General features: G+C 37.5%; 1 protein-coding gene across 6 annotated transcripts in view; it reads right to left on the bottom strand.

The window, feature by feature from the left end:
• The window catches only part of LOC141508420 (disks large homolog 2), a 2,787,507-nt gene that overhangs the window by 169,955 nt on the left and 2,592,192 nt on the right, over positions 1-25,360 (bottom strand). For all 6 annotated transcript variants that reach the window (XM_074217018.1, XM_074217021.1, XM_074217022.1 and 3 more), the window contains one exon: positions 2,297-2,473. In XM_074217018.1, the coding sequence (XP_074073119.1) occupies positions 2,297-2,473 (177 nt within the window). The remainder of the gene's footprint in view (positions 1-2,296; positions 2,474-25,360) is intronic.

The raw sequence follows: 25,360 nt of genomic DNA on the forward strand, positions 1-25,360 counted from the left end.
CAAATCACTTAACCTCTTTGAGACTCAGTTTCTTTCTTTGAAAAATAAGCTTGCTGGATGAGCTAATCTCTAATATGACCTCCAAGTTTCCTTCCAACTCTGAACCTATGATTCCATGACCTTATGATCCAAAACTCCTCTCCATTCTAAATCCTTTGGAAATCTTTCAACTTCATCATTTCAGAGGAAGAAACCGAAGCTTAGCCTCACCTCAGATAATGCACCTCATTAGTTACTGAGTCAGGACTAGAACTTTTCCATTCTTTTAACTCAGTACTCCTACTATGCTATCAAACTATTATTTCTAAAGAAAACAGAGCAGACAAATCTTTTTCTCCTCATTCTAACCCTATTTGAGTGGGGAAAATAAAGATGTCAAGAAGAGGCACAGAGCCTATGGTCCAGCCTTCTCTGAGGCTGAGGGAACTTGAAGTCCAATCCTGCAACTCCTCAAATCTGGGCTTATTTTAGTAAATCCTAATATGTTCTTCCATATAGGAAGCATTTCTGTCCTACTCTGTTTAAAGGTATTTTGGAAATCAATGTGCTATGAATGGGGAAATGGTCTGGTAGCATTCTGAAAATATCAAAACAGATTTTGGGAATAAGCTGATTATTTTAAAAAAACATCACCCCTGATTTTCAATTTCATTGGTTTTCTAGGGTATGGTATAACAATTTCTGGTCAGTGTATAGTATCTAGATATTAAGAAAGGTTGAAAGTTTCTCTCATATGGAGATAATTAAGAATCCCAAGAACCAAAATGCAAGTCAACTGTCCTCAGGAGAAAATTCTTTAACTTTTTTAGTGTCTGTCACTCTGGATCCCTTTTCTTATTCATTTTTCTGTTAAATGCATAAAATACACAATATGACAAAAGAAACCAATTAAATTAAAATATTTTTTGAAATAATGAAAAAAAACTGATTTTTTTAAAGTTCATAGAGCCTAGATGAAAATCCTGACTCTAGGGGTTTTTTCTTGGCTTCTCAAATTCCTGGTCTAGATTGATACCAAAGAAGGAAAACCTTCACCCTGTTAATAACTCTGTATCTACAAAATGCCAAAGATAAGAAAGGAAATGAAGGCAAAACGAATTTCCCCAAAGGTTGGTATTATGCATAGTCAGCTATGATTGGCATCCTCTAGAGAAAACATCTGGATCTCTGGCAGAATTTTAAATGTTTTCCACCAGTGTTGGTAGCATCATATACATACAAAAACCTCAGTCTTTTAAATAAACAACATTCCATCTTTCATCTCTGTGCCTCATGTGTCTGGATTATAATTCTTCCTCACCTCCTTAAAATCCCTATCTTCCTTCAAAGTTCAGCCCTAGTGCTACCTCCTAACATGAGGCCTTTCTGGATCCACCAAGTGATCGATGACCGCCCCCCCCATGCCACACCAAGATAATCGTTTTATGTTTACTTATATGTGTGCAGACTCCACACCCTGAGAGACTGTAACCTACCTCTTTGAGATCAGAACTAGTTCCATTATTATGAACTGCCTAGCATAATAACCAGCTTACAATATAGATGCTTAATAAAGAGCATGTTAAGTTATTGATTTGCTGGCATTGGACTACTGTGACCTTGAATCTTCTAAAAATTTCCTGGTGCACTTGCTATGTTTCTGACGAGCTTTGCAGGGTCCTAGGAGAGTTAGTAACCTGTACACCCTGACAAGTTTGTCCTGAAATATATGAACTGGAGTAAATTAAACTGCTCCAAAAGGCACAGACAGCAAGACAGTCTGAGCAGACTGTTTGTTTATCATTTTGTGTCTTGTCAGAACATGAGCTCATAGTCACAAATTTTCATTAAAACCATAATATATGTAGAAAGGAAAAATTTAATTGGTGTCACCTGTCTGGGCTGGCAATTTCCTCTTGGATGAATTCTCAGATTAAACTGCAGAAATTCTCTCCTTTTTTCCCTCCTTCCCTCCCCCCCACCTCCTTCTCTCTCTCTCTCTCTCTCTCTCTCTCTCTCTCTCTCTCTCTCTCTCTCTCTCTCTCTCTCTCTCTCTCCAATCTGTCACTGTCTTTCTTCCCCCTCCCTCTCTTTTGTTTCTTTTTTTCTTTCTTTTTTTCCTTTTTTGCATTTGTCTTACTGTTTCTATCTGTCTCCATTTCTGGGACACTTTCTCTTCCTAGTTGTCTCTATTTTATCTGTCTCTCTTTTGTCTCTATCTGTCTCTGACTCTCTCTAAATTTCCTTATTTTTCTCTCCTCTCTATTGTATAAAAGGTAAAAATCACATTCTGTGAAATCATAAAAGTAATCATTACCTCCTTTTGCTGGGGATGACACCCATCTCCTCACTGTCTCCCTCTAGCGTTACTCTTCGGGCTTGCCACCACTCATCATCTGAAGCATTGATAACATGGAGAATGTCACCATATTTAAAGCTCAGTCCTTGACTTGGGAGTCCACTATCTTTGCTCTTGTCATAGTCAAACATGGCTCTAGAGAGGAAGAGAAAGAAAAAAATGTTCAAAAAAGACATATAATATATTTAACATATTTAAACATGTATAACCTATATCAGATTACTTGCTGTCATGGGGAGGGGGGAGGGAATCAAGGGAAGAAGAAAAATATGGAAATCAAAATCTTACAAAAATTGAATGCTGAAGACTATCTTTGTGTATAGCTAGAATAAATAAATTTATTTTTAAAAAGACATATAATAACTATGATTGGAAAGCATTCTATATACAAAGTATTATTTGCTCTTCATAATATCCCTGCATGGTAGTTAAATACTATCATTTCTTTTTATAGATAAGTAAGTTAATATTTAGAGAATCTAAATAAGTTATGGTCATACCACCAGGGTCAACTCTTAGGCTTTAAATTAGATTGAGCCCAACTCTTATGTTCTTTGCATGATCAATCCTTGATGTTGTTCAAAAGTTTCAGTCTTGTGATCTCATTTGGAGTTTTCTTGGCAAAGATACTGGAGTGGTTTACTATTTCCTTTTCTACCTCATTTGGCAGAGGAGGAAACTGAGACAAACAGATTTGAACACAGGAAGATGAGTCTTCCTGACTCTAGGCCTAGCACTCTATTCATTTTGCCTCCAATCTAACAATCAATAAATATTTACCAAAAACCTATGTGAAAGAGACAACACTATGATGCTATCATAGACATATTATATAATTTTACAGATTCATAAATAGGGGATTCTCAATTTTGAATATTTATTAGACCAGAGGTATCAAACCTATAGACCACAGATGCAACAGATGAACCATATGAAAAAGTAATTGGTAACTCTTTAACAAAATGAAAAAAATTTAACAAAATATGGATAATATTACTACTAATAATGTTTATCTTTCATTTTCGAAGAAGACCACAACATCAGGGAGATAATGCCGTGACAAGCACATGAACTGGATTTGAGTGAGGGGGGTGCTGTGCAAGGTCACCAGACTCATTTTCTCTTCCAGAGTCATCTAGGCCCAGTAGCCAGATATAAATCAGGACAACTGGACATGGCCCTGGATGTGAAGAAATCAGGGCTAAGTGACTTGCCCAAGATCCCACAACTAGTTAAGAGTCAAGTATCTGATGCTGGATTCTAACTCCTGTCCTCCTAAATCCAAGGCCAGTGCTCTATGCACTGCACCACCTAGTTGCCCCTCCTATGTAGTTGCTTAAATCAATGTGTGTCCACAGATATTGTTACATATGGTTTATTGGTGCCTGTTTCAATTTGGTAACACTGTGTTAGACAGCCTTGTTAAACTGTTAGAGTTTATTCATTTCCACTTGGCTCAATTATTTACACCCTGTGCTCACATCTAGCTCTTTCCTTGTCTCTTCTTGGCTCCTGCTCAGGAAACACTTTTCTTGGTGGGACATAATCAGAAGAGAAGTGTTGAAGTTGATGAAGACCCGTGAAAGCTTTTCACTTTTTTCATTCATTCATTCATTCATTCATTCATTCAGGTCCATCACTAGTTGACAGGAAAAACACTCATATTCATTAAATGCCCAAAGTGATGAACTTGTGTTACTCATTTTTATGCCTGTTAGAGTAACTGGAACACCGGAATCCACTTAGTTTCTGGCTTCCTAGTGGACATTTGTGCTTTTCCAAAATCATCATACATACAGAAATAATCCCTGGCCTCTCTCTCAGGAGGGAGCTTTCACCATTTCTTTGTTCTAATTTGACTCATTCACTGATGCCAAACCTCTCTGTATGCGATTTCCCTGGATTTGTAGAACATATTTTACCCCCCAAAACATTGAGGACTAAGTATTTTTCAAAAAAATTAAATAGCTGTCACAATTGTTGTCATGGTAACAAGAAAGAGCTGATAGCAGCTTCTTTACAGCTAAAAATAACTGTAGAAAAAATTAATATGCTTGGAACAAAATTCCCTCAGTCATGTACTCTATCCAAGGATGGAAAAATAGGATGGAAGTAATGTGGCATCAATTAATCAACAAGTAATTAGTAAGAACCTACCTATTAAGCCCGGGGTTATTCTAAAAACATCCAGGACTTGAAGACAGACAAAATCACAGTCCTTACCTTAAAAGAGTTCACAGTCTAATGGAGGAGCAAACAAACAAATACTAATGTATTTAAATGGGAAGTAATACTAGAAGGAAGGTACCATAGAATACCACAGGCAGAAGAAACTTTAGAAATTGCCTAGTCCAACATCCTAATTTTACAGAGGGGAAAATTGAAAGTGAGGTAAAAGGACCCATCCAAGATGATACAGGAAATTGAAGGCTAAGCCAGAAATGAGATCTTCTGCAAAGAGATATCACTATACCATGGATAATTTCATTAATTTTTGGTTGCATTTTTTTACTGGGAGTCTGTTGGCAAATGAGAGTTATAGTTGTTGGAATTAGAATGGTAAATTGTATTTCTGTTCCCTGTTCATTCATGTATTTATTTTGTACGTATTCAAATATTATGCCCACTTTGGTGTACATGTGCTATAGGTGATACATCATACTAAGCAAAATAAAAAAAAACAAAGATGACTAATGCTTTTACACTCATCTTTTCATTTGATCTTTAAATTGCGCAATGAGACAGAAGTCTCCATTTAAGAAAAAAAATCTGACACCTGATTTCTTTGGGAAGTTCCCAGGGAGCAATGTCCTCTAGTGCCTGTTAGCACCTTTCTGTGCCACTTGAAGGTTTTGCTGAAATGGTTGTGAACTGTGGTTGATTCCCTTCAGACTAATACAACAGAAATTCCAGTTGTCCAGTATTTTTCAGCCTCAAAGGGAAGATGAACTTATCAACGATGATGAAACCGAAGAATATAACAACCACAGAAGAGTCTTCCATGTTTATTTTGATGAAAATTCAGTGCAAGACCATGAGATTGTGAAGTGATGCTTAATTGTTGTAGCTTTTGTTGGTGTAAATGCCTTGTCTGGAAGATGGCAGGCTGTAAAATGGTCACATTTGTATATAGAGGTGACACTCAGGATGGAACACTAGACCTGGAGTCAGGAAGAGTGAAAACCTAGCCTTATGAGCTTTGTGACCCTGGGCAAGTCACTTGAACTCTGTCTGCTTTCAGTTCTACAAACTAGCACCCATCTCCCAGGGCTGTTAGAGGATAACAAGAAACAATATTTGTAGAGTGCTTTATAAACCTTGAAGAGTTATTATATCATAAAATAGCATATGATATGATATAATATCTATGATATGATACATATGGTATGATATATGATATGACATGACATATCACCCAATAAATAGAGTGCTAGATCTAGCATTCTATTTTGCTAATTTTACAGATTCACAAATAGGGGATTCTCAGCTTTGAATATTTATTAGACCAGAGATGTTAGACATATAGACTGCAGATGCAACAGATGAACCAGATGAAAAAGTAATTGATAACTATTTAACAACATGAAAAAAAATTAACAAAATATGGATAATATTACTAATAATAGTAAACTCATCTTCCTGAGCTCAATTTTACCCTCAGACATTTATTAGCTGTGCGATACTGGGGAAATCCCTAAGCCCTCTTTGCTCAGTTTCCTTATCTGTAAAAGGAAATAGCGGGGCGGCTAGGTGGCGTAGTGGATAAAGCACTGGCCTTGGAGTCAGGAGTACCTGGGTTCAAATCCGGTCTCAGACACTTAATTACCTAGCTGTGTGGCCTTGGGCAAGCCACTTAACCCCCTTTGCCTTGCAGAAACCTAAACAAACAAAAAAAAGGAAATAGCAAACCATTCCAATATCTTTGCCAAGAAAATCCCAAATGGGGTCACAGAGTCAGACATAACTGAAAACAACTAACCAAGTTTTATATTATATTGTATTCATTATATATCTCATCAAATTATATTACAATTAATGTTACTATAATTTATTTACCTCTTCCAACTAAACTTTTCTCCATGATCACTCAAATATTAAGAACCTGAGGCACTTACAAGCTGAATCTAGCTCTTCTGATTCTAAGTCTGGCACTGATTCCTTGGACAGATGGTCTCTGAGGCCCCTCACATTGATTAAAATAGCCTCCCCTTCTCTATCTATGGCAACTTCAGTCCTTATGGAGGGTAATTAGCAGAACAAAAGACATTTCTCAAGAAAGGGTTTGTCTGATGTCTATTATAAACCCCCCCCTCCTGCAGAAACTACAGAGATTCAGACTCTTTACTTGGGAGCAGCTAATGTATTTTAAAAGCCTCAGTTTTTCTTTAGCATAATGATGAAATCTTGCATTCAAGACTCCCTCATCTAATTTTTTAAAAGCCTATAATCTGTTTTTAATTTTCATTATGTGCTCATTTATCACACCATCCTTTATAATGTACCATTAACATGTTCTACCCAAGGCATTTTCAAATGTGTCCATTTGTACAATATAATTTGAGAGATGGCACCATGTAATGAGACCCTGACAGGCAGGGCATGGTGGATTGAATACTGGTCTTGTAGTGAAGTAGGTCCAAATTCATGTTCTGCTGTTGAACATATCCTATGTGAACCTGGACATGTCTCTTAAACTCCCAGTGCACAGACAATTCTATAAGATTTTAAGTAGCAGTATAATTAGTGCTAGAGTTTCCTTTCTAGAGAGTTCTTTATAACAATGAGGTCATAGATCTATAGCTTCTATTTTTTATTTTTTTTAAAATAGCTTCTATTTTTTAAAAGATAGTTACAATAATATAAATAACATTAATAGTCTCTGACATTTATGTAGTAGTTTAAAGTTTACATGGTAAAGAATACATATGATTGCCCTTGATTGTCACAATAACCTCATGGGGTTCTATTATACTCATTCTACAGATGAAATGGCGACTCAGATGAGAAAGGACTTTCCTCTGGTCACAAGACTTACCTGCATCTAAGGCAAGATTTGAACACATACCTTCCTAACTTCAACTCTAACACTAACATCTGACAAAATGACTCCCTCATTTAGAGGCCAAGAAAGCTCCTTCTCTTCTCTCTGGCATTTAAAGGCAGAACCAGGGAATATTAAATTTCAAATGCTAAAGAACTATGGCAAATAAAAGGGGTAGGGCGGTGGTACAATGGCTACAGCACCAGCCCTGGAGTCAGGAGGACCTGAGTTCAAATATGACCTCAGACACTTTCCAGTTATGTGATCCTGGGCAAGTCACTTAACCCTGATTGCTCTACAAAAAAAGAAGTAGAGAAAAGTATCAGAATCCTAGAATACCATTTTCCAACAACAATAAATTATAAAAAGGCCAGTGTCAATTTATTCTAAGGAAAGTTTTCATTATGATTAAAGATGACTTGAGAATAGTACCTACCTGATAGTATTGTGGTACAATTTTTAAACTAAAAGTCATTACATGAATGTGAACAGTTATCATTACAAAAATAAAAATTGGTTATGTTCTTCTAGTGAATATTAGTCCAAGGATTCCCAATTCAGTTGAATAGGCATTAGAATAGATTACAGGTTCTAAGAACTAGAAAGCTTCTTAAAGGTCATCTAACCCAAAGCACAGCTGAAAAGCAAAAGGGTAATCTGTTGCTCTCTTGAGGCAGCCTCATTCCTCTTTTGGATACCCATGATTCCTGGGACGTTTGCCCAAATCACACAGGTATTAAGTAGCAGAATTACAATTTGGGCCCAGGTCTTCGGTGTCTTAGACTTTTATAGGTTACAGAAGGCCTTGATTTCCTGGACAACCAGGAAGAGCACCTCCTTCTGTCTCCACAACTACCTGGGGCCAATTAATCTGAGGTTCAGCCACAAAGCTTCCTGACCAGCAGGAATAAAAAAGACAAGTCTTTGTATTAAGGAAGCGAAAAGCAATTCTATTCTTAAGTCACTGCACCCAAGTGAATGCAACTGAAAAGAAGCTGTTTATTGAACTATGAGCCCATGAGGTTCCCTGTGGTGGTGATTTTGTGTTGTAGCTAAATCACATTTTCACACTGTTGCATAAATGGGGTATGGGTTCCTAGGAACACAGGTTTTATATCTGGAAGAAAGCTTGGGGATCATCTGCTCTAATTCACTCATTTTACAGAAGAGGAAACAGAGGCCCAAAGAGTTTTACACTGGTAATAATGATAATAGCTGCCATTTATATAGTGCTTTATACACATTATCTCACTTGTTCTTCACGACCTCTCCATTTCTTAGAGGAGGAAATTGAGGCTCCTTCCCACTCAGAAATTCCAGGATTCTATAATTAATTCATTTTTCTTTCCTTGACATAAATGGAGAAATTTTTTTTGAAAGTTGTCAAATGAATCTTAGCAGATTTCAGTTGGATGAGGCATTCAACCCATGCCCCAAGTCTTTGAAGGGGGATAAGGAAGTATCATGGAAGAGGTGGGATGTGAGCTGAGTGGAATGAATTTATCAAGTGAAGGGAGGAAACATAAGATAATCAGTGCACAGGTGAGACAGGAAAACAGAGAACATAAATGATAGAGAGACAATCCATGTAGCCTAGAATACAGAGTATATGGGAAGGGTAAGATGAGCAAAAGTCAATGGATGACCATTCAAACGTGATTTAATGAATCAACACAAACTGATAAAGGCTGATACAGTGAGTTAGGCAAGCATTTCCATCCCCCATATCCCCATCATTACAGAAGAGGAAATGGAAACTCAGAGAACTCAAGTGACCTGCCCAATGTCACTCTTTTAGTAAATGGGAGGTTCAGTTCCCTTCTCAACTGTATGATTCCACAATTCTAGAATCTTGTGTTGGGTACCAGAATCAATGTATTTAGACTTAAGAGTCCCCAGATTTTAATTCTGACTTTGCTATTTATTATAGGTTGTAACCTTTGGCAGGTCCCTTTGGATCTCAGTTTCATTGTTTATAAAATGATGATGCTAATGATGATGAATAGCTCATATTTATAAAGCATCTTACTTTACTTATGTTATCTCACTTCTTTTGAAGTAGAATTGGAGGAAGACAGCATTGAAGCATGTGAAGTGAAATATGGAATGGACCTATCAAGTATAACTCTATAAGGCAGGTTAACAGATGAGGAAACTGAGGCTAAGAGAGATGAAGTGGCTTATTAAGGTTACAGAGTCACACATCTAGAATATGAGGAAGTATTTGAATGTGATGATTGCACTAAATAATCTCTATGTTATATTTCACTTAACATGCTTGTTTCAATTTCCTCAACTGTAAAATGGGGATAATAACAGCTCCTACCTCCCAGTGTTGTGAGGATCAAATGAAATAATATTCGTACTTATCACAGTGGTTATTATTTATGGTTCCTTCTGGCTATAAATCCTATAATCTTGATCCTGGAATAAAGAGTCTATATGGAAATCCAGATTTCCCCAAAGAACCAAGTCATCCTGGAAAGTGCTAGAGTTGATTGGGGCATCTCTATAATTTGAGGGAGTGGGAAGACTAAGATAAAGGGAAACCCACGTGGTCCCAAATGGTGTTTTAATAAGACTTCTCTGTATTTTGAAAAAATAACAGTTGAAAAGCCAGGCACTGTCTGAAGGAAGCTCTCCTAAGGCATGCTAAATAAATGAGCAGCACACGGGAAGATAAGCGTGGGATACCAAACTGTAATCAAGTGTGCAATCAGAGCACCCCTCCTGTGATAATTACATAGGACCCGGGGAAGTTGTGTGTACTATCAAGTCATCTTGAGATGTTATGAACCCTACTGTTAAGATACAGATAGACTGGAGTACTTTTACCTTTCATTCTTTTACAGTCACAGAATCTTAGAATCACAGAATTTCTGAGTTGGAAAGGGGCTTGAGAGGTTGTGGAGTGTTCAAGATCTATCTGAACCATTAATCTTCAACAGTTAGTTTTCCTGTCTCTCTCTGAAGAAATTCAGGGACAGGGAACTCATATATACCCAAGGAAACACATTATATTTTCAGAGAGTTCTAATTGTTAAGAAATTTTTACTTATATTGAGCTCAAATCTTCATCTCTGCAATTTGTACTTACCCCCAGAGTCCAAGCAGAACATGTTCAATTCACCTTCTATAAAAAACAACTATCACATTTGCCCTAAATTGTAATATTTCAGGCACAGTGTCAACTCTCACCATCCTATTTTTTTAATTTTTTCAGTTGTTTCAGTTGTGTCCAGCTTTTCGTGATGCTATTTGGAATTTTCTTGGTAAAGCTACTGGAGTGGTTTGCAATTTCTTTCACCAGCTCATTTTACAGTTGAGGAAATGGAGGCAAACAGGGTGAAGTGACTTGCCAGGGTCACATACTGAGTAAGGTTATGAGATTGGATTTGAACTCATGAAGATGAGTCTTCCTCACTCTAGGCCCATGCACACAATCCAATGCATCACCTAGCTGCCCATCTCACCATCCTGGTTACTCTTCTGAATGCACTCCATCTTCTCAATGTCTTTCTTAGAATCTCCCCAATTCCTCATTTAATAAGAACTGAAAATAGTGCTTTTGTAAAAGTCAGGCTATATTTTCCCAAGGAGAGTACTAAGGAAAACCCCAAATAACCTTTTGAAACATGTATTTCTCTTATATTTTTAGCTTTTATTGCTGAAACAAGGTGGCCTTGGACAAAACCATTCTCTTAGAAGCTCATGCCAAAATGGATATGAAAAATCTTTAGTTGTTCATTACATTAGCATTTGCGAGAGTACAGAAAACAAGATTTATCCAGGACTTTCTCTCTACACAGTTGTTTTTTAAAAGGTTTTTAAAAGATGTTTCTTGAATGTCTAGGATGCTACAAGAATCTTTTGGTGGAGAAATGCAGAAATGTTCATTACAGTTAAGCAGTGAAACGATATAGATTTAAAAGACAAAATCAATGCTAAAGAGCAGGGAGCATGAAAAAGTATCAATAACTAATAGTAACGATAGCTAACATTTATATCACACTTATAATGGGTCAATGCTAGTGCTTTACATTTGATCCTCAAAAAAATCCTGGGAAGAGGGTGCTATTATTATCATCTCCATCTCATAGATGAGGAAACCGAGGCAGACAAAGATGAAATGACTTGCCCAAGCCTACCACTCTATGTGCTATTTCATTTGGTTGCTCATAGAATATAGGAAACAGTACATCAGAGAAGGAAAGGCTTTTGCAACCAAGGACAGAAAAAGTCAGGTCTACAGAGGTCTTAGAATCACAAAATATAAGTCAAAAGTGGAAGATGCCATAAAACAGATTTCTTAGAGATAAACTCACTTGTTTTAGAGGCAGTTGGTAATACTGTAGAAGGAGCACCAGACCCAGGAAAATTTGATTAAAAACTAGCCTTCCCCATCTACCAGCTTTGTGCCCATGTAAAATAGGGTTAAAGAATACCACCTATCTCACAGGACTATTGTGAGGATCAAATGAGATAATATTTGTAAAAAGCACTTAATTAAGGGTTTGGCACATAGTAGATGGTACATAAATACTTAGTCCCTTTCCTTCCTCTAGATGAGAAAACTGTGGCCCAGAGACTTTCCTAAGGTTGTCACCCACTGAGTCAGTGGTTAGGCTGGGCACAAGACCCAGGGTTTGAGATTAGATAATTATTTTATAAAACATGAGGACAAACAAAAAACTTAAAAAGAAAAGCAAAGCATATGGTTACAACAGTCTATAATACAGCCCTGCTTTATGAAAGAGATGATGCCTGCTTCTCCAAGACTATGGACCTTTCCAAAAAGACTAACCAACTTGTCTTTCTCGTTTTATTGTACAGCAATCCCCTCCACGTGCTCTACAATTTATGCAAACTAGTTTGCCTTTACTCTTCAGTGCAATATTTCATCTCCTATGTCTGTGCCTTTTGTAGTGGCTGCCTCTTATTCCTGTGATATTCTTTCTCTATAACTCTGTCCTTTAACATCCTAACTTCCTTCAGTGCTTACCTTTTCCTTGAGGCCTTTCAAAATCCCTCTGACCTCTGCTTCCTCCAAGAAATTCCCTTGTATTTATTTGATCCTTATTTTGGATATGCTTAGAACATAGATTCCTTGAGGATAGGAGCTATTTCAGTTTTGATTTTGAATTCCCTGAGTTCAGTAAATACCTGAAAGTTAATTACTTATTGATTGATTGGTACTGCTGTCCAAGTTCAGCCTAGCAGCATCTGTAGAGACTCCTTTCAGACTGCAAGTAGTGTCAATAGTTTTTCAACCACACTAGTACTGGACTTAGACAAAGGAAGTCCTGGGTTTGAATACCATCTAATTAGTTGTATGACCTGAACAAGTTGATGTGAAAGTTAAAGTCTATATAGAATAGAATCAGTGTGCCAATTCTCAAAATAAATACACTGTCTTCATGCCTAAAACAAGGAGCAATGATTACCAAAGAAGGAAGCAAAATATACCATTCATAGGTCATAATGTACTCTGGCTTTGATAAGCTATTTGCTCTTTTTTCAAGATCAAAATCATTAAAAAGTAATGCAAATTGGTGGCAAAAGTTAAAGAAAAAGATGTTTTTGTGCATATGTAAATGTTGGGGTTGGACTCTGTGATATTTAAGGTCCCTTCCCACTCTAAATCCATGATTCTTAAGGTCATCTACTAAGGTATAAAGCAGGTGTGACTTATATCATTGCCAATGGCATCACAAATCCTTGAAAATTTGTTACTTTGGATGTATGATCTTTGACACTTCAAAAAACTCATCTGGAATATGACTTTGTATTTTCCTTGCATGCTTTAACTGGATGCTTTTTTAAAACTTTTTTTTTCTCAGTATGAGCCTGGCATCATTACAGATGTTAAGATCCACAAAATCAGTAGTTTTTCGCCCCCCTCTTTAATGACTGCAGAACTGCTTAGGTAATTAGAGATAATGTGAAAAGGAGTGTTTTGGTACCTTTATGAGATTCTCATCCTACAAGCCACCAGAGAGTCAATAAACTGACAACAGAGTAAAGAAAGTAATTTGTACCAATGTCTTGGCACTCATCCCTGGGCAGACTTGTCAACATCCTCAGGAAACCATGAGAATCATAGAATATAAGAATTTGGAAGAGAGTAGGGAGATAATCCAGTTACTCCCTCCTCCATTTTGCAAATGAGGAAACTGAGGGATAGAGTGGAGAAATGACTAACCACCAGGGACACTAGCTATTAAAAACTAATGGGGAATTAATGCAATATTTTAGAATAAACCCTTAAATTAGAGGCAGAAATTCTGGCTTCAAGAGTTGGTTCTGGTATTTTATAGTCTCCTGTTTATAGTCTCAGTTTGCTGACCAGAAAAAATGGTAATGATAACAATATTTTTTCTTCTCTTTACAGAGAAGGTATGTTAAAAAAAAAAACAACCCAAAGATTACATAATGTAAGCAAGGCACTTAAGAAATGATGTAAGCTCTCATCAGTACTTTATCAAGGAATGACCCTGATAACAGGGTCAAAGAATCTCAGTCAAAGGGACCTCAGAGACCACCAGGTTCACTTAGGCCAGAACAGAAATTCCCCATTTGACATATCCAACACATGGTCTTATATTCTTTGCTTTAAGACATTTTTTTTTAGATTTTTTTGCAAGGCAAGTGGGGTTAAGTGGCTTGCCCAAGGCCATACAGCTAGGTAATTATTAAGTGTCTGAGACCGGATTTGAACCCAGGTACTCCTGACTCCAAGGCCAGTGCTCTATCCACTATGCCACCTAGTCACTCAAGACATTTTCATAGAGAAAGAAATGATTTCCTTTCAAGGAGGACAATTTTACTTTTGAAGTTTTCACAGGCTTTCTATAGAAATAGGACTCAGGCTCCGAGGGGACCCATTAATCTTAGGATGATGATAAGATCATCAGTTTAGAGATGGAAGAGGTCTTTGGAAATCATGTAACCCTAACTATTTTAGAAATGAGGAAACAAAGGTACAAGGACCTTAAGAAACTTAGGATCTTAGATTTAGAATTGGAAGGGGCAATGAGAAGACCAACTTCCTCATTAACAGATGAGAAACAAAGGCTCAGAGAGATCTGACTAGACCAGTATCACATAGCTTTCAAATGTCAGAGACTAGATTTGAATTCAGGTCTTTTTAACTCCAAGCTCACAGGTTTGGGAACAGATTGTCCCTGCTGCCCAATAACCAGCTCACAAAATACTCAGTTTCATCATTGGAAGAATAGTTATTGAGTGTTGGTTTTTAAAATTTAATTTAATTTAATTTAATTTGGCCTTGGCAATTTTTGCAAATTCAACTTGTGTTTATGGATGTCCACTTACCAAATCCCAGATCTGATAAAGTACTGTGTTGTTATTGGTATTTATTTATTATTTATTATTATTTATTTTTTTTAACTTATTGTGCTTGGACTCTATTTGATTGTAGAGGACCATAGGGTCAGGGATCTCTGGGGTCATCTAGCATGACTCAGTCATTTCGCAGGTGAAGAATGTGATCCCTAGAAGAGTTAAATGACTTGTCCAAGGCCAATCGAAGATTGTAAGATGTAAGCAAGGCACTTAAGAAATGATGTAAGCTCTCATCAGTACTTTATCAAGGAATGACCCTGATAATAGGGTCAAAGAATCCCAGTCAGAGCTTGGATTTGAATCTCAATTCTCTGACTTCAAATCTAGTTTCACATTACTTGGAGTAAAATAGTAAGGAAAATGGTAAGGAAATAGTAAGAAAAAATTGCCTTAAAGGACCCCATCTGCTACTTCAGGATGGGTATGGGGATAGGCTATTTATGTGCCTAGATAAGCATAATATAAGACAGGAAGTGGTAGACACCAAGGAGAGGTTCTAGACAAAAGAAAAACCAGTTTCAGCTGAGCAACATGCAAAGCTAACACAGAAGGTGGGGCATGTAAGATGAGTCTTGAAGGAAGGGAAGAAATCTGAAAGACAGAGGAGGGATTACAGGGCAGACTTCCTAAAGCAGCAAAGATTGGGGGGTGGTAGTGGGGGAACAGGATATGACAGACAGAAAAGGTGGTTAAGGAGAATAAGGATTAGAATTTTTCTTCTTGGCCTCTTAGGTCAGCACTGATAATGATAGCTGGAAGTTAGAATTAAGGCAGGTTTCAATCTGAATTGAGGAAAAATCTCCTAAAGATTATTGCTGTCCAAAGGTGAAATCAACTGTTTTAGGAAGGTTGTGGGGACCCTCAGAACTCTTCAAGCAGGACTTGCAATACCTTTTTGTGAGGGGGAGCTAAGGGGATTCTTGTTCAAGTACAGAAGGTCTACAGGAGTGCCTTCAAGTTCTCTTCCAACTCTGAGATTCTTTGCCGTCTGTAGGAAAATCAAATTATGCAGCTCTGCTGGGGATTTAGAGTGCTTGAAGTCTCTGAAAGTCAGAGTTAAGGGACCCCTCAAATCCCTCCAATGAGGGCTTTCTTTAGGTGGAAGGAACCCATGTCGATTTCCATTGAGTCCAAAGAAGTCTGCGATGGAAAAAAAATTTTGTTTTCACACTTGGAGATGGAATTAATTGGGCCCTAGCTCTGGACCCTCCCTGGGAAGGAGTGCTCGCCATTCCTGTTCTCACACCAGTCTGATTAGAGCTGGAAGAGAATAATTGGCCCCGGGGAGAAGAAGGGGGGGGCCTCCAGAACTCACTCTGCCTGTCCTGAAGCCTCAATCCACCTTGATTCCCCCAGGGTGGCAGCATGACTGAACTGTACATGTCCAAAGGTTCCTGTGGTGAACATTCCAGACAACCAATAATTAGAGCTTGCCAAGCCTCGGGTCATGCTGTGGGGCTGCTTCCTCCTCCAGCCACCCTTCAACCCAATGTAGATAGTATTGTCAGAATTGTTAACATTTTCCTACAGGGGCCTAGGGGGACAGAGAGCTGAATCCACCTAAGGAGGGGTAGGGAGGACTGGGCTCTGGCGAATGGTACTTTTGCTCTCAGTATTGGATGATGATGTAAAAACTACTGCCCCCAAATCACTCCTTTTATTCAGAGTTATCAGCTCATTACTCAAAATGAAATAAGTGGAAAGAAGGTCACTGCTGAAGTCAACAGACATATTTTATGACAGTGTCACAGGTGTTTTTGTTTCACCACATGAGCTTATCTCATTAATGTCTACATTTTTGGAGTAGTTGGCTCATCCCCTGCTGTGCTCTTTTATTTCTAATCTGGAGTTAAAAAGTCGCATCTAGTATTGGTTATTTACTATTTCTGGCATTACGGCTATGTATAATGGTATAAGTGCATTTCACTTTACAGATATAAAGCATTTTGCATATGTCCTCTAGTTGGATCCATACAAAAATTCTAGGAGGCATGCCTTGTCATTTTGTATTATTAATGGCTTGAGGCTTACAAATATTAAGTGAATCATCTAATGGTCAAGGGTAGAGAGCAGGATAGCCCGAGTCTGAAACTCATATTGGCACCAACTAGATGCCAGTCATAATGAGATGGTCCCACTTTGACGTTGAGTGGGATGTAATCTTCAACCTGAGTTACTGTCTTTTTGGGTAAGGTGACTTGAAATTTTCTTTGGGAATGTAGATCAAGGGGTGGTAAAGAGAAGATCAAAATCTAAGAGTCCAAGAAACAGATTTCATATGTTTAGAGAGTAAGTTAGGATTGGACATGGAGCAAGGTGTTCAAATTTTATCATTTTTAAGAAAAACCTAGAAAGACATACCTGAACTGATATAAAGTGAAGTGAGCAAAACCAGAAGAACACTGTACACAGTAATAGCAATATTGTGCATTGATCACCTTTGAAAAACTTAGATCTTCCCTGTAGTACAATGATCCAAGACAATTCCAAAGGACTCATAAAAATGCTATCCACATCCAGAGAAAAAATTGAAGGAATCTGAATGCAGACTGAGGTTTACTATTTTCATTTTCTTTAACTTGTGTTTTTTTACTTTTCCATCTATTTCTTCTTTCACAATAGGACAAATATAGAACTATGTTTTATATGATTGCATATATATCAAATGTATTTAAAATTTTTGTCTTCTTAGGGAGGGGGAGAGAAGAGCAACAAAGAAAGAAAATTTGGAATTCAAAATTTAAAAAAAATTTTAAAAATTGTCCTTATATGTAATTGGAAAAAATGAGAATCAATTAAAAAATTATCATCATCATCATAGACAAATCTCCTTACCTGTCAAAGCTATCTTTGGGCGGTCCTAGAAATTGTAGAAGTCCTTATTCCCCTCTTGGTGCTAAAAGAAGCTCCCTTGACTAGTTATTGATACCTAGCTAGGTTCTGAGAAAGAACGTTCATTTGTATCAGAAACAGTGTGGCACAAAAGGAAGAAAGGATACTGATCCTGAAATCAGGAAAAAATGTGTTCAAAGTACTAGTTCCAGCCTCTCTTTGCTTTATGACTACAAGGGAAGTCCTTTAAAATCTCTGAAACTCATTTTCTCATCTGTGAAATGGGATAATATACCTTTAGTACTAACTTCACAGAGTTGTTATTTACTGATTGAATAAAATGTTTTGAAATACTCCATAGAACTGTTGGTTATTCTTAACCCTCAGAGGACAGAGTTTAGAAAAATGGGCAGGATATCTCTGAATAGGGAGGAAAATATATAAAAAGCTCAAAAGTCTAGGTCCCTAACAAGATGGACTAATATTATGCTTGCTAATCCCAACTTCCCAAGTGACCTAGTGCCTGCATGTGGATAAATTGCCTTTACTGTATTCCTGTGCCCCTTAGAAAGAGAAAATGATTTTGAGGAGCAGAGCAGCTGTGACTATAAGAAGAATCATATTCTAAGAGTCTCTTACTAAAACTACAACCCTCAAAATTCTATACACACTCTTCTGTATGGATACATTTGCATACTTAAAAAAGGAATTATATTTCTAAATCTTTCAGCATTATTTGGTACCGCCATTAACCCCCTCCCCAATACTCTCTCCTTCTACTATAGCCCCCTAAGATTTGCTGAAAAGTATGGTTAAAATAATCCCAGATTTGTCATCAGTTCAAATATTAACCTGGATGCTTGCTACCATGGGACTGGGCAAATTACTTAAGCTTCAAGGGACTCAGGATCTTTCATCTGTAAAATGAAGGAGTTCTTAGATGATCTCTAGAGTCCCTTTCAGCTTTAAATCTATACTCACATACAAATGAACTATATTCATTTGGTAGTCAAGAAAAGTTTGAAACAGACCATGCTATTCAAAAACAGGAAGGTAGGGTGGTAAGGTAGGAAAAAAGCATTGAATTTGAAGGGAAGAGATTCTAGGAACATTAGATTTAGAAGTGAAATGTATCTTAGAGAAATTTATTTCTTAGGAAAGAAGAGTCATTGTGTTACAGGTAATTTCACATTTCAATCTATAATATATAAATAAAATAAGAAATGTCCAGCTAGAAGTATGAAAACTGGATGATTTCTGGAAACATATTTGGGAGAGTGGATACCAAAGAGTTTAGAAAAAACATAGGTCAAATAAAATGTTATGGCAGAAGAACTGAGGGCTAGAGTGAAATATTTGAGTGTGAAACACTTAAGATCCAATTGCATATAATTCTAATGAGATAGTAAAGAAGAAGATATATGTGGTTGCCCCAGGACCTCATTGATCAACTCAGATTGAAAAAAAACAAAACAAACTTAAAAAAACAAAGTCAAAGCCCCACCCCTCCAAAACTTCTAGTAGGTAAAAGTAAAGGCAGGTCATTGAGGATCATACAGAACTTCAATTCAATCAGAGTTTTGGATTTTGGATACTTACTTCAAGTATTGAGAAATTAAACAGTAGGTCAGGCCATCAAACAGGTAGAGGCAGCTGGGAGACTCAGTGGATAGATAAGACTGGTGGGACTGGAATCAGGAAAATCTGATTTCAATCCAATCTTAGATACTTCCTGAGTCAGTTAACTCCTATTTGCCTCAATTCCTCATAAAACAGGGACACATTCATAGAAGGAAATGGCAAACCACTTCATTTCCTTGACCAAGAAAACTCATGGACAGCATTGGCTTGCTATGGTTCTAGGGTCATGAAGAGTCAGGCATGACTGAATTACTGAACAACAATGTACTAGGTACTATGTGCTTGGGATTTAAAAAAGCATAAAATAATGGGGTCTGCCATCAAGGAGATTACATTCAACCAGGGGAGACAACAAGCAAATAATTATGTATAAATAAAATATACACAGTATAAATGGAAGCTATCTTAAAGTAGGAACTGAAGGGGTAGTAAGGAATGGGACTTTGAAAGGCTCCTGCAGAAAACAGAATTTGATCTGAATCCTGAAAGAAGTCAAATGTGACTTTGTGGCTACACATTCAAGATTTGTCAGAAACAATAGTCAAACTGAAGTATTTTGGGGGAAGCTAGGTGGTGCAGTGGATAAAGTACTGGCCTGAGAGTCAGGAGGACCTGAGTTCAAATCCGGTCTCAGATACTTAATAATTGCCTAGTTGTGTGACCTTGGGCAAAGTCACTTAACCCCACTGCCTTGTAAAAAACAAACAAACAAAAAAACCCCAACCCAAAACCAAACTAAGGTATTTTTGATTCCAAGGTCAGTCCTCTGTCCACTACATCATATTGTTTATCGTGTATATATGCATCCACACAAAATATACATGTTGAGCAGTTAGGTAGAACAGTGGAATCAAGAAGATCCATTTTTATTAATCCAAATCTGGCCTCAGATTTTTTCTAGTATACAGCTAGACCCTGGACAAGTCACAACTCTGCCAAAGTTTCTTCATCTGTAAAATTAGGTGGAGAAGGAAAAGGTCAAACCACCTTAGTACCTTCACCAAGGAAACCCAAATAGGGTCACAAAGATTTGGACATGACTCTTGAACAACAATAACAAATATATACATGCATATGTATTGTAGATAAAAGATTATAGAAAATGCTACAAGCTCCTTTCTTTCCCATCAAGACTATTTCAGATATCTTGCATAAAGTACACATGATCACATTCCACCCAGATTAAAATACATATTTTGAGGGGGGATTTTCCAAAATAAGGCACTCAGGATCACTTTCTTGCTCCAGATTCACTATAACTGTGTCTAGTCAGAAAGAATGAAAGTCATTCAGGCAGCAATGGAAAATGGGGACAGAGAAGCTGAGGGAGTCCCTGCCAGGGTAATCAAAACCCTCTAGCTAAGCAACCTTGTGTTGGAATCATACATTATGAATGGAGGTGCCAAGGAATGCATGCATGAACTGAATACTTCAGGGATCATTTCACTTGGGATTTTTAAGACAGATGCTCTTTTCTTTCTTTTTTCCCCTTTTCTTTTGTCTTGCTCTCTTTTTTTCTCTTTGTTTCTTTTTTCTATCTCTTTGTTTCTTGTTTCTTTGTTCCTCTGTTTCTTTCTCTTTCTTTCCCTTCCTTCCTTCATCTCTCTTCCAATCTTTTTTTTTAATTTCTTAACAATCACTACAGTGCCTTTGCTGAGTTCCCTATGACAATACAATGGCAGGACTACTCCCTATCACTCTCTGCAGCCTAGATTGGGAAGAAAAATCATACCCCTTTCATATGGTTGTTTGATAAGTGTGCTTTGTTAAGGAGTAAGCACCATGGAAATATGAGTTATTAGTATTTCAAAACTTTCAAAATTTATGCAATTGTTAATATACATCTTCTACTTATACAGAACACAAAGAAGCAAACAAATTAATACATTATTGTGACCAAGGAAACACAAAACCTCCTGGTCAGCCTTCTATGTATGAGTCTTTCCTAACTTGTAAGATAACAGACACACAGATTAGCACCATTTTTCTTTCCAAATCTTTACAGGTAAGCAAAGATCTGTCAGAGCTTGCTTTCTACTAGCCCACATGGACAGATATCAGAATATTCATTTCCCCTCTAGATCTCCCCCCAAAACTTCTCATGGTTTAGAGTTGACCCAGTACTCAGGAAGGCTCTACTAGGGGAACTCAAATTCTGACAATCCTCCTCAGGTGGAAAGGCCTCAGGTGCAGGTATGACTTACGGCAGTTAGTGCCAAGCTAAATGTGGAGAGGCTGACAAGGAAACACCATCTGATGATTTTTCTTTTTTTGGTCATTGCAACTCATGGGAATGTCTGCTAAAATACAGACAACACTGAAAAGGATAAAAGAGACATTTGATGGGTAAATATATGTGTTTATACATGGTTTCAGTCTGGTGCATATGTGTATATGATTTTCAGTTTCATATGGACTTATGTTTATGTTTTCAATGTTTCGTGTATTTGCATATATATATATATATATATTTGAGGGTCACTTCTATACACTGTGTATGTGTATTTAGTTTGCTGTTTTTCAGTCATTCAGGCATGTATGATGCTTTATGATCCCATGGACCATAAAGTACTCAGTTTCCCTTTCTTACTCTGGAGTCACCATTCCTGTATCTGGTCAGAAGAAAGCAATGGAAAGGAAGGGCAGAGAAGTGGAGGGAGGCCCTGATAGGGGACTATTCTCCACTGTCTCTCAGTCTGACCATGCCCATGATCATTGCTTCCATGACACTATTCAACTCATCCTCTGCCATCCCTTCTTTTTCCTTCCTTCCTTCCTTCCTTCCTTCCTTCCTTCCTTCCTTCCTTCCTTCCTTCCTTCCTTCCTTCCTTCCTTCTTCACTCTCAGCTCTGTTTTCAGTTGAAGCTCAAAACATGATGACAGATAAGCTTCCTGTGCTGCAGGGTAGTTTGTGTTTATGAAAGCATGATAAATCAAAATGAATTCTGTTTAGTAATTCTACATGATTGATTGATGTGTCCTCAGGAAAAAAATGCTCCATATTTTACCAACAATTTTATACACCTAAAAAGAGATTTTTTTAAACACAGATACCCAAAGATATCCTGAATCTTATGATTATCACAATAATAATTAGTAATATTGATTTGTTCATAATGTTTCAAGAGATAAAGTCCTTCTCTGTTGTTCTCCTCCCATATAGAGGGTCCTGGACTTTCTAACCTTTGTTTGGTAATCAACAAAGGAAGGAAAAGCAAAAATCCCTAAATTATGGTTTCTGCTTATTGATGAAAATAAATCCTTGCTAAGAAAGCCCAATTGTCCTTAGAAGGAATGCTGGTATCAACTCTTAGCTTAAATGGAACAACTGAAATGGGGGTGATGGGAAACCAAAGTCATACTGCAATCACAGGGATTACTCTGGAAAGAGACCAGATGTGAAGAAATTGGCCAGTTTTCTAGAAAGCTCCCACAACAGCTTGCTCAGCAACACACATAATTAAAGTGGCAACCACTCAGGCACTTTCTAATCCCAAGAGCCTTGGGAGAACCAATTCTAGCAATAGTTTTCAGTGGCATCTCATTAAATGGCACAAATGTCCACTGTGGAAGGCTGGTGACAGGAAAGAAATAAAACTGCCCTGCTTATTATCCTCTGGGCTCTATTGAGAACTTTCAATATTCCTTTTTAAAATTTTAAAATGAAGTGCCCAGAAATGACCACAACATTCCAGATATGATCTGGTTAGTTCTAGACATATCTATTAATAGAGTCTAATCCATTAGGCAAAGTGATAACCTCCTAGGACTTTTCTTTCAAGTTACAGATAGGTTGCAATCTGCATCAATAAGGGAGTTTGTACTCAGGGAATTGCCTTTCCTGAAGAAATCAGATTCCTCACAAATTTGTTTAGGATGGAATTAGCTCTTTTGGGTACTTTTTCCATAGTGGCTTATTGAGTTTTCAGTCTACTAAAATTCCAAAATCTGTTTCACATAAACTGTTCTCTAGTCTTGGTTTCTAAGCTTAAAAAGTCAGTTAAATTCTCAGGGTCACAGATTCCTTATATGAAAAAAGAAGCGGTTAAACTACAGTGTATCAGGAAAACATAGCTTTCTGGAGTGCCCAAACTATTCAATTTTTGTCTTTGGATCCTTAGCACATAGCAGAGTATTTTGCACAGAGTAGGTGCTTGAGTGATGCTCACCAAACTGATTTAAATTTTAAGATTCTTTTTGTCTTTGACTTTTTTCAGATCCTAAGATATAACAGGTTCCCAACAAATAGTCTCTTTTATTTGGAGGATCTCATATTATAGTTGTATTATTTCACTGTTTAATTGACAGAAGGCAAAGCTAATATGGGAATGAAAGCTCAGATAGCTTACTAGAACTCCTCTATGAGCCGCATGAGAATAGGGAGCTTGCCAGTTAATTGTCTACCTATGGGCTAAGCTTATATCCATTGTTTTCACAAGACAAGATAATTCTAAGGTACATAACCAAAAGAATGTCCTTCCTCCCCAATTTTGCCATGTTGGCAGGAAGATCAATATATTCAGCTCTATTTTATAGGCAGACTGATTAAAAAGGGATTTTTGAACTGATGTGTGTAAAGTTTCTCAGTTGTGACTCAGCTCAAGCTATCTTGTGGAAAACCCACCTGCTCTTTTACTAGAATCAGGCCTGAGGGCAACTGGATCCAGATGCTTTTGGAGAAGAAAGTGAGGCTGTTGACTTAGCATAGCCCCCCACCCCCACTCAAATCCAATTCATGTGTTTGGTGCTTGACATGGCATCATCTCCCTGATGTCATGGACTTCTTGGACAATGAAGGAGAGTCATTGTCATTGTCATCATCATCATCATCTTCATCATCACCAAACAATAGACACCACTTACTAGCTGTATGGCCCTGGGCAAGTCACTTAATCCCAACTTACTCACCAAAAAAAAAAAAAAGAGAGAAGGAAAGGATTTACCAATTTCTTGCTCCATTGTTTAATGATGTTATTTCACAAGTCAAAACATCCTTCCTTCTCTACCTCCATCCCCTATATGTATGCCTTTGCCCTTATTAAAATGTAAACTCCTCTACAGAGGGGGTCTATCTTGCTTTGGTATTCATATTTAAAACACTTCAGTCAACCATGTAAAATATAGATAATACTTAATAAATGCCTTTAAATTGATTAATTCATTCTTACTTCTTTTTCCTCCTACAATTTTGGTTGGTAAACTTACAAGATATTGAGGTTATATTAACTGGGTCCCACAGTTTATAATCCTTAAGTATCTTTATTTAGGAATAGAATCATTTTGAATAGGAACTCTTGTGAATAGAAGGGTTTATTATTCTTTCAGAAGAAAACCTGGAACCAGTTGATATTTCCAAGGACTATCTTAACCCAGAGAGCTGCCAGTTTTCCCCAGGTTATAATCACTCATTCAATCAAGTCAATAAGCTTTGTTAAGTACCCACCATATGGGTACTGGAGTTAAAAAGAAAGGCAAAAGGCAGTTCCTGTCCTCAGGGAACTCACAGCTTAATAGGGCAGATAATATACAAACTATGTACCAACAATCAAGATAAATTGGAGATGATGGTAGGAAAAGCATTAACATAGAAGGGCACAGGAAAGGGTTGTGGAAGAAGGTCGGACTTTAGTCAATACTTAAAGGAAGCAGAAGCCGGTGGGCAAAGATGAGAAGAAATCCAGAAAAAGAGCACAGAAGGTGAGAGTTCTCAGTAAGATGAGTGTCTGATCAAAGAGTTTGGAGGAGAGAAGGTAAGGTATAAGAAATCCAAAAAAGGTAGGAGGGGGACCAGGTTATGAAGAGCTTTAACCATCAAGCAGAGGATTTGATATTTGATTACTCCATTGATGATGATGATGGTCTTGAAGAAGACCATGACAACAGGGAGGTAATACTGTGACAAATAAATTGGATTTGAGTGAGGGGTTGCTGTGCTAAGTCATCAGTCTCACTTTCTCATCCGGAACCATCTGGGTTCAGTGGCCAGATATGAATCAGGTTGATTTGAGATAGCCCTGGGGCCAAGGTAATCAGGATTAAGTGACTAGCCCAAGGTCACACAGCTAGGGAGTATCAAGTGTCTGAGTTCATGTCTGAACTCAAGGCCAGTGCTCTATCCTGAGTCTAGAAAGTCAGGTCTATCT

This window comes from Macrotis lagotis, chromosome 1 (assembly GCF_037893015.1).
Source record: "Macrotis lagotis isolate mMagLag1 chromosome 1, bilby.v1.9.chrom.fasta, whole genome shotgun sequence".
In the NCBI taxonomy this organism is placed as follows: domain Eukaryota; kingdom Metazoa; phylum Chordata; class Mammalia; order Peramelemorphia; family Peramelidae; genus Macrotis; species Macrotis lagotis.